Source organism: Oryza glaberrima, chromosome 8 (assembly GCF_000147395.1).
Source record: "Oryza glaberrima chromosome 8, OglaRS2, whole genome shotgun sequence".
Classification (NCBI taxonomy): domain Eukaryota; kingdom Viridiplantae; phylum Streptophyta; class Magnoliopsida; order Poales; family Poaceae; genus Oryza; species Oryza glaberrima.
The window spans coordinates 9,951,858-9,961,539 of NC_068333.1; the positions used below are offsets into that span (position 1 = coordinate 9,951,858).

The 9,682-nt window shown below is 38.7% G+C and overlaps 1 protein-coding gene across 1 annotated transcript; it reads right to left on the reverse strand.

Annotated features, from left to right (window-relative positions):
- Window positions 1-487: 487 nt before the first annotated feature.
- On the reverse strand, window positions 488-9,682 carry LOC127782221 (disease resistance protein RGA2-like). Its single transcript, XM_052309317.1, has 3 exons — window positions 9,279-9,682; window positions 4,753-7,264; window positions 488-836 (listed from the first exon to the last, which is right to left on the reverse strand). Exons 1-2 carry the CDS (start codon window positions 9,576-9,578, stop codon window positions 4,784-4,786), a joined length of 2,781 nt encoding a protein of 926 aa, XP_052165277.1. The 5' UTR covers window positions 9,579-9,682; the 3' UTR covers window positions 488-836; window positions 4,753-4,783.

Consider the following 9,682-nt stretch of genomic DNA (forward strand, 5'->3'; position numbering starts at 1 on the left):
CGCCGCCATGTTGGAGGCCGGCGCAGCTACTCTGGGGCCCTAAAAAAGGACTATTTCCGGATTAAGTTTTTCCAGGGGTCCATTTGTAAAATAAGTTTTCAAAAAGGACCAAAATATAAAAATTTCAGCTAACTTAAAAGGGATACAACTCTAAATTTGTTAATTGGGAGAGAGAGTTCATTTCAGTTTATCCTGTTTGCCGCTTGCACATCTTATGCCATAGCACTTCGGTTTGTCTGCTTTAATGCTTATTACGCATCTGAAACTACTAACCATGACTTCACCCACAGGGGCACCATGAGTCAGTGGGTACTGGGTAAGGCCAATTGTGTGAGTCGTGCTAACCCATGGTTTGCAGTTTACTGTCATGGTCAATGACAACAAGTATAGATTTGGTCAATTTGGTTTCAATCCACTTATTTAAATTATGTTTTGCAAAAACATGAGGAAACTATAAATAGTTTTTTTACCCTTTGGTCAGAATATATAGCACAAATCTTCATTGCGGCCTTACAATTATAATCACAAAATAACAATGTATTTATCTGGGTAACATAGAAGGGCACATGTGTTCCCATGGTATTTAAGACCATTTAATGTTTTAGCCGGTGTGCCTACCGAAATATTACACATCAGGCACAACATTTCCATATATGGTAGTGTGAATAAAATGACAATAAAGTATACGAAAATAATAGTGAATACAACAGCAAAAACCACAACGATACAGCATGAACTAGTAAGCGTCCAAGCTGCCTCCACTGACAGAAGTTAAAACATGCCTTTTTCAGCAGAAACAAGGTCGTCCACATCCCGGTTCCCTCCTCTTCTTTGGTCTGAAATCATATCTTAATATGAATAACAAATGAAATAGTGTCTTGAAATAATGATTTTTTTAGGACAGAGTGAACTTGGAGGAAGTTGTATTTGATGGACGAAAAAACTGTATGATATAAGTTTGGAGTAAATGGAACGCGGAAAACATTAAACAGAGCAGGGGATGAAATGTACTATCTTGTATCAATCATCAGTTACATCAAATGGTTTATAGTATACCTATAAATAAAGGCTCATAGTATAACCAAATACAGAACAAAGATACACCTACTTGCCAAAATCAGCACATAAATTCAAATTTACGTTAATCAAATTATTCATCGGATTATTGCTGTGGATTATTTACTTGATTGTAGGGACAAATTCAATATTTTGAAAAATCAACTTAACACAAATGGTTAGAGCAAGTGGTCTAGTCAAAGGAGTAGAAGAATTTTTTTTTTTATAAAATGTATTTTTAAATGCGTGAAGCAAATAATCTGTGTCAGTAATATGATGAAGTAGCTAAAAAGGTATTGAGCCAACACTACTTAGATATGTGCTTGGCTAATCCTTGGATTACAATCTGAATCAGATTTTAAAAGTGACGAATAAGACTATTTGATTACTTCTGTTGGCAAGCACTCTTTTTGTGATACTAAGAATTCTTAAAAGCAACTTAAAATTTCAAAGTCACTTCGTATTATAGTGCAAATTTGAGACAAGTGGGGACAAACTGCTTGTTTTAGACTGCACAAAACAACAAATGTAAACAACATAAATGAAGGAAATTAATCAAGGTTGTTTTATTCACTACAGTTTATTAATACAGTAACATATTATTTTAGTTTGTGGTTTCTTCAAAAAAACATATTATTTTAGTTGAGTACCTATTTCACACAAATGCTAAGATGTTTCTTACTGATTTGCTGCAACAACATATGGTTTTGAAATTAAATATAACTGAAGAACAATTCTCTTCATGGAGAATGACTTGAAAGAGGCCAGATACTTAAAAATGATACTATGTGCCTATGAGAAGTTATCCGGCTTAAAGATTAATTTCCATAAGAGCGAAATGTTTTGTTATGGCAAGGCTAAAGAAAGGGAAGACATATATGAAAGCTTGTTTGGATGCAAAATGGGATCTTATCCATTTAGATATTTGGGCCTCCCAATGCATTACAGAAGATTGGCCAATTAAGATTGGAAGGAACTAGAAGATAGAATCCAAAAGAAACTCAGTAGTTGGAAAGGGAAGTTGCTATCGACCGGAGGAAGATTAATTCTTATTAACTCCGTGTTGAGTAGTTTAGCAATGTATATGCTTTCATTCTTTGAGATCCCTAAAGGTATCCTTAAAAAACTGGACTATTATAGGTCCAGATTCTTTTGGCAATGTGACGAGCATAAGAAGAAATACAGATTAGCCAAATAGAGTGTGCTTTGCAGACCTAAGAGCAGGTACAATAAATCTAATCAGCAGGCTCCAAAATATTCCAACTCAGACTATTCTTACGTGGAGGAGAGATAACTGGAGAGAGGGAACAGAGCGGGCGCTAGATGTAGCGCCGGGCGATACACAGATACGCATGCATTTGTGGGTCCCGCAACCACCCCACCGATCCCGTGTATCGTTTTGTTTCTGTTGTGCCTCTTCCGATCCGCCCGACGCATTTTGCTCCGCTTCACGCCGCCTCCGCTCACCTCTGTCTCGCCGGAATTTTCTCCCGCGACGTGAAACTCCGCCGTTAAAGCTCCAGTGGCGCCCAAAAAGTTAGTAATCCCAGTTCTCAGCGGCAAAGAAAGCGAGAGGAGGATTGAGAAGCGCTTGGTGCGGGCATGCAGCTGGCACCCAAAGCAACAAGCAACTTCTTGATTTGAATTGGCTTGGTCTAATTCTTTTCTTTTCTTCTCCCTCGGTCTGTTGAATGCTTGTCGTCTATGTCTGTTCTACCGATTCTTCGTCTCATCTGTTGCATCTAGTCTGTTCTAATCTCTTCCTATAGTTCCTTTTATTTTCCCTTTTGTTCTTCTCCTTTTTTCATGTATAGATTATGCAGTTGGGCGGCAGTGGATTGTGATATACTATGTGAATTATCAAGTGTGTTGTTATTCGTTATTTTTTTAGGTAGAGTAGTAGATAACCCATGTTTATTGCATAATACAAATGGCCATATAGGCCACAGAGTTGAGGGCGTTTCTGATCATGCACATGTAAAGTTTATTGTTTGAATAATGAGATCATGTTGATATAATAGCCAACCTATTGTACTAGTTAGTTTTGGTATTGGCTATAAAATGACATGGATATTATTGGAGCTAGTAGCTGGTTACACTATTGACCTTGCTCTAAGGAATGCGGGGGCCTAGGGATTCAAAACTTAGAAATCCAAAATAGGTGTATGTTAAGTACATGGTTATTTAAACTAATCAATGAGGATGGATTGTGGCAAAATATGCTTAGGAGGAAGTATCTGGCAAAAAAAACCATTATGCAAGTACAAAAACATCCAGGAGATTCTCATTTTTGGGCTAGTCTTATGACAGCTAAAGAATCCTTTCAATCACTTGGTTATTTTAAAACGTGTGATGGCAAACAAGTACGATTTTGGGAGGATTGTTGGATAGGAAGTCAACCTCTTGAGAAAGAATACCCTAATCTGTATAATTTGGTTAGGAATAAGAATGCAGTAGTGGCAGAGGTTTTGGGAAGAACTCCGTTGAAGGTGGCCTTTAGAAGAGCAATAACTGGAAGAAATTTGCAAGATTGGTATAATTTAGTTTCCAAAGTAGTGAATGTCACTATGTCTGATCAAAAGGATCAATTTATTTGGAAAGCAAACAAGGATGAGCTCTTTATGGTTAATTCCATGTACAAGGTGCTTATGTATAATGGAGTGATACCTAGAAAGACTTTGATTTGGAAGCTCAGAATTCCACTGAAATTAAAATATTCTTGTGGTATCTTAAAGAAGGGGTTATTCTAACAAAGGATAACCTAGCTAAGAGAAGATGGAGAGGTAGTCTAAGTTGCTGCTTTTGTAACTCTAAAGAGTCGATGCACCATCTTTTCTTTGACTGTCTCATGGCAAGGTACATTTGGAGTGCATGTTTCTTTACTTTCGGAATTAGCCAACCCCGTAGCATGGCTCATATGTTTGGAAATTGGTTGAATGGTTTTGAACCTAGACTTAAAAGACAAATTTATATGGGCATTGCGGCAATTTTGTGGGCTTTGTGGCTTAGTAGGAATGATGTAGTCTTTAATGGCTCCAATCCTATTTCTTTCATGCAGGTAATCTTCAGGGGGGCTCATTGGGCAAGACTTTGGTCCTTGCTTCTTAAAGAGGACGATGGAGATGCCGTCCAAGTTCATTGTAGAATTTTGGAGTCACGGGTAATGGAGTTTTATGCTACTTATGGCTGGAATTTTAGAAGAAGAATTAAAGCTTAGCTTTCTTGATTCTTATTTTGGGTTTTATCTTTATGTGATGTTGCTCATGTATCGGGATGAGTCTTATGTAAACTTCGTACCTTGTGTTGTCTCCCATATAACTGGATGAGTCTTATGTACTCTTGGAAACTTGTTTGGCTGTGTACACCCTCACAAGTGTAGAGGCCGGGTTTAATATAAATCCATTATCTAAAAAAAATAACTGAAGAACAATTGCAAGGATGAAAGAAGCTTCTTACTGAGTGAGCTATATTTTAAACAAACGTTGAATATGTTTTAAACAAACTCCCCTAAGGGCACTTGAGACAAGTCCGAAGGAGATATACTTTTAGTCATTAGTATTAACAGCTAAGCAGTACGCCAATCAGTTTACAACATTGAGTTGTTATGAATTAGATGAAGTCTTTATTAATGCAATATCCAGCAATTCTTCAATGAAGTGGAATGAGCATGACATAGTTTAGTGAAGCCATACTTACAGCTAGTTTGATAGAGTTTGCCACCAAATCATCAGTTTGCGATGAAACCTGACGGAAGTTTTGGGCATCCTTGGACAACACACAGCTTCAGTTTTTCAGAAAATGACAAGCCCTCTAAGGAACCTAGTGCCTCACAATCATTGATGCTTAACATAGTCAACGCCTTGCATGAATGTAGTCTTATGGATGTTAAAGCTAAACATTTGGATATTTCAATTTCGCTTAACTCAAGTTCATCCTCCTCATCGGCAGAGTTGAAGTCAATCCTGATACTTTTCAGACAGGGCATACAAACCAAGGACAGCTTCTTCAGGAATGGCATCTCCTCAAATGGTGGTAGGATCTTCACTGCTGCACAATCCTGGAGATGGAGGCTTTCTAAATTGCCAAGTGAGAAACTATCTCCTAATAACCATGATGGAGTAGCACCAGAATAATTGTAGACAAGAAGATGGGAAAGGTTTTCATGTGGTTTAAGACCCTCCATCACTTCTTTCTGGACGGTAGTAGTACTTCCGCTTGCACTCCCCCATGTTAGTGAAAGTGTCCTCAGGTGTTTTTTGTCTTTAAGCCTTGCACGAGTTGCATCTCCCTTCTTTTTGACAGTCTCAAGGCCGAGGATACTAAGTGATCCTCTGATTTCATTTATGTTCCCGAGTTGTGAAATCTCAAAGCCATCGGCTTCTTGAACCTGAAATTCTTTCAGTTCTTGTAGAAACTTAAGTTCCCCAACTCTGGATATCTTGGAGTGCAATGATCCTGACCCCGGAACAAACAGATGGCGTAGGTTCACAAGATTACTCATATCCTTTGGCAAATCATTTAGACCACTCCAATGTTGAACATCTAGTACTTGTAGGTGGTAGAGCTTACATATAGCCTCAGGCAAAGATTTGGGCTTATCCGACATACACCTCAGTTCTAAGTAGCGAAGATGGATTAACTTCTTTATACTGGATAGTAGAATGTCAGAATTGAATGGCATTGCTGTTAACTGGAGCATCCGGACATAACGTACTCGCTCAAGAGTCTTCACAAACTTAGCAGAGTAGTTCTCATCATATACACCTGCAAGAATTAAACTCTCCAAGCTTCCCAAGACATTATCCTGGACTGCATCTAACTTCTCTTCAAAGTTATCATTCCGTTCTATGCTTTGCTCATTGTACACCGGCTCAGTCCAGATGCTAAGGTGACAAATGGACGACGGAACTGTTCGAAGATCTGACCCATCAATAATAAGGCATTTGTTAATGGAGACTTCTTGTGCAACATCATGCATTAAATCATGCACAGTATAATACTGTGACACTCCATATTTCTGGAAAAAGCTTCGGTCTACCAAATCATCAAAACAGTCACTTCCTTCATCCTCCAATTTCTTTCTCTCATTCATGACAAATCCCAGAGCAATCCATGTACGTATCAACTGTCCTTTGTCAAAATTGTAACCCTTTGGAAACATAGCACAGTAACTGAAGAGTAGCTCAAGACGATAGGGAAGCTGATTGTAACTGAGCTTTAGTGCAGGTATAATGTCATCAATACTTTCTTGTAACTTCCATTCATTGCTATCTAGAATTCTTGTCCAGTAATCCTCATTAATATTTCTTCTCAAAAGTGTACCAACACTTTTTGCTGCCAATGGATTGCCATTCAGTCTGGTGGCTATTTTCTTAGCAATATTCTGTAGCTTCCTTTGGCCTTGATAGTTTTCATCACCAAATATGCATCTTTTGAAGAATAACCAGAAGTCATCTTTTTTCATACCATCTAAGTCAATGTGTGCTTCTGTGTTGCTAGTTATCCTAGCCACCAATAACTTCCGAGTAGTTACCAAGAGTACGTTACCCTTAGCCTGTGCGGATCTAAGTGGGGCCAATAACTTGTCCCAACGACCCTCACTCTCTTCCCACATGTCATCCAGAACAAGCAGAAATCTTTTGGTCAAATATTTGTTGATACCACGCTGAAGCACAGTGAGATTCTTGGCGCTTTTGAACTCACATTCAGGTATTTGTTCCAGAATCCCTTGTGTAAGCTTAACTTCATCAAAGTTAGCAGATACGTAGATCCAGAGCATGATGTCAAATTTATCTTTTACTTCTGGGTCATGGTACACCAATCGAGCAAGTGTTGTCTTCCCAACACCACCAGCACCAACTATTGGAACAACTAAAAGTTCTTGATCACTCGATGCAGCACTATTAATTAGTTCTATAATATCTTTCATTTCTTCCCTTGGGAACACCTTATTTCTAGGATTTTCAGTGAAGTTATCCACAGTCTCACGTTTGTCTGTACTTGCATCTTGAGCAGCTTGTTTAATTGCATCAAGTTTATCTAGCAAGAGAGCCTTGTGAACATCATCACAAATGCTATGCAAATATCCCACAGTATCTCTAATCTGTTTTATGTCTGTTCTATTGTACTTCGGCTTTGATTGCCCAGCTTGAGTAAGGGGTAAATTCATTTTGGATAATGGATTGCTGCTCTTCTGGTTCTTCTTTACCTACACAACATAAATGGAAAATGGTGGCTAGGATGTCAAAGGATATAGATGAAATCACTATACCATATAATGGAATGGGGGTCACAATGGGTGAAATTCAGATCAAGATTTTACAGACTACAGAAGCATTAATACAGTCGAAATCGAAAATTAGAACTGTGCTAGCACTTATGAGAGGATGGTTGATAAAGCGTGCAAGGATTAACTGTAGGACGCTTAAACTGGAACAGTAAGGGGCTTTTTCCCATGCTGAAGTCAACCGATTGGGAGATCCATAAGCCTACAATAGACCACCTTACTAACCGGATCTAAAATGCACATAGAACAGCTTATTATTTAGCTGTGGCATGATAATCCTAAAACAACTGCCACATGTGACCATGCTCACTGACAAAGTGCCATCCAGGAGTTCTAGCACGCAGATACACATTGCTGACTGCCATCATGAGGCAACCCTTTGGTCAGGTGACTACCTACAACCTCTTTATTTTCGGTTATTTTCTGGTTTCTTTTTTGGTAAAGGTTTGAGTGCCCATGTCCTGTCTTTTTATTCTTATACGTACATCTGTACATAAAATTTATCACATTTTTTATAATTAAACGTATGAATCTCAATAAACTAAATTGCCAAGGCTATATATATTAGTTTGGTTAAAAATTGCATCCGAAGTCTTGCAATATATGTCAATTCGATATACTTGAAATTCCCATTTCATTATGTTTATATATTGAACAAATCAAGAGTTAGTATTTGCTACATTTACAATTTTTACCACTAACTTAACATGTTAAAGTTTTTATATTTATTTATTTATTTTCCTGCACAAGCATATCATCCTCTTGGTTCACAGTCCAACTAGATTTCACCTTCCGCTACAAAATTAGATCTCAAGTGAACACTATGAAGTCTAAGATTTCTTTTTTATTAACAATACAGTTTATAAAAAAATTTCTCTTACAAACAAGTGAGTTAATTCTGATTTTTGTCGAGTTTGAATATTTGGCCACCTGAGTATAGTGTGATTTAAATTTCAACATTTGGTTAATATAATCGAACGTTGTAGTCATAGAAGTGCCTTGTTATTTTTACATATTTTTTGTGGAACCATATGTGCTGGATGGCATGATCATTTTCTTGTTTATATTGAATTGGACTCCACATCTCACTTATTTTTTTATGCATAGTTTTGTTTCATTCTGTTTGGACATGGTCTGGACTCTACAATAGGAGTTGAATGGGACTTAAGTACTGATTGCGAGTCCATATGCAGGAATATCTACTATATGGGAATTGCAGTCCTTATTTCCTCCGATAATTAAGGGGCGTAGCCCTCAAGAGAGCCTCCGATTACTATGTAAACAAAGTTTTGCAATATGAAGCATAAGCATATTTTGAGACACTTTGACAATTTGATGGCTCATGGCCCACATGTAGAGATGTCAAAAAAGCTTCACTGGAAAGCTAATCACTCGGCTTTGCCCTAGGATCAGGTGTCTAATAAGTTAGTAATAGTTAATTAAGACTCATAGTACTCCTTTCACAATCAACCCCCACCAACCCAGATGTTAACATCTTCTAATTTATCTAGCTACTTAGCTTTTACTCTCTGTTTTTTTTTTACAACAGGTAATGACTATTACCCGGCTTTTGGGAGAAAGCCAGAAGACAGAACAGATCTTTTACTTTTTATAAAACTATAAAAAATGGTATTTTATTGAAGTTACGGTTGCCCCAATTTTTTTTTTGTTTTAGCCAAGCTTAAACTCAACCAAGCTTTCCTGCTGCAACTATTCGTTCCTAAAAACTGCTAGTCTGTGACACGAACATTTAGTCTGGCAACCTTAAGAGATTTTTTTAAAAAAAAAATTTGCGAGGACAACCTTAGAGTTTTAGCTAAACGCTCCCAAAAAAACATTTAGTCTGCAAATGAAAAAAAAAAAAGAGATGAAATTTCGAGTGCTGAAAGAAGAAACTGAATCGCCCAAATTGCAACAGTAGTGACAGTGTAGATACCTTTTTCTTGACGTCGTAGTACTCGAGCTCGTCGAGGTGCCTGGCCAAATCGGTGGCTAGCCGCTGAACCAGGTCGATCTGCGGAAGTAGCTGGTCGTTCCCAATCCTGACCCCTGCAGCGGCACCGGCGGGCACGGCGCCGAGGACGAGCGTGGCTCGCCGCAGCGCATCCCTGAGGGAGCTGGCCTCCGCGTCCAGGCCCTCCGAGCCCAGCAGCTTCTTGATGGCATAGTCGCTCAGCCGGTCCAGGAGCTTGTTGATCAGCCATGTCGCCGCCGCAGAAGCAAGAGCGATATCCATCGCCGACGATTCACCAAGGAGAAGGAGGGGAGAAGGGGCAGCAGGCCTGGGCAATGATAACGCGTCGCCAACCTTCCGGCAATCCGGCGTGCTGGAGTTGGACT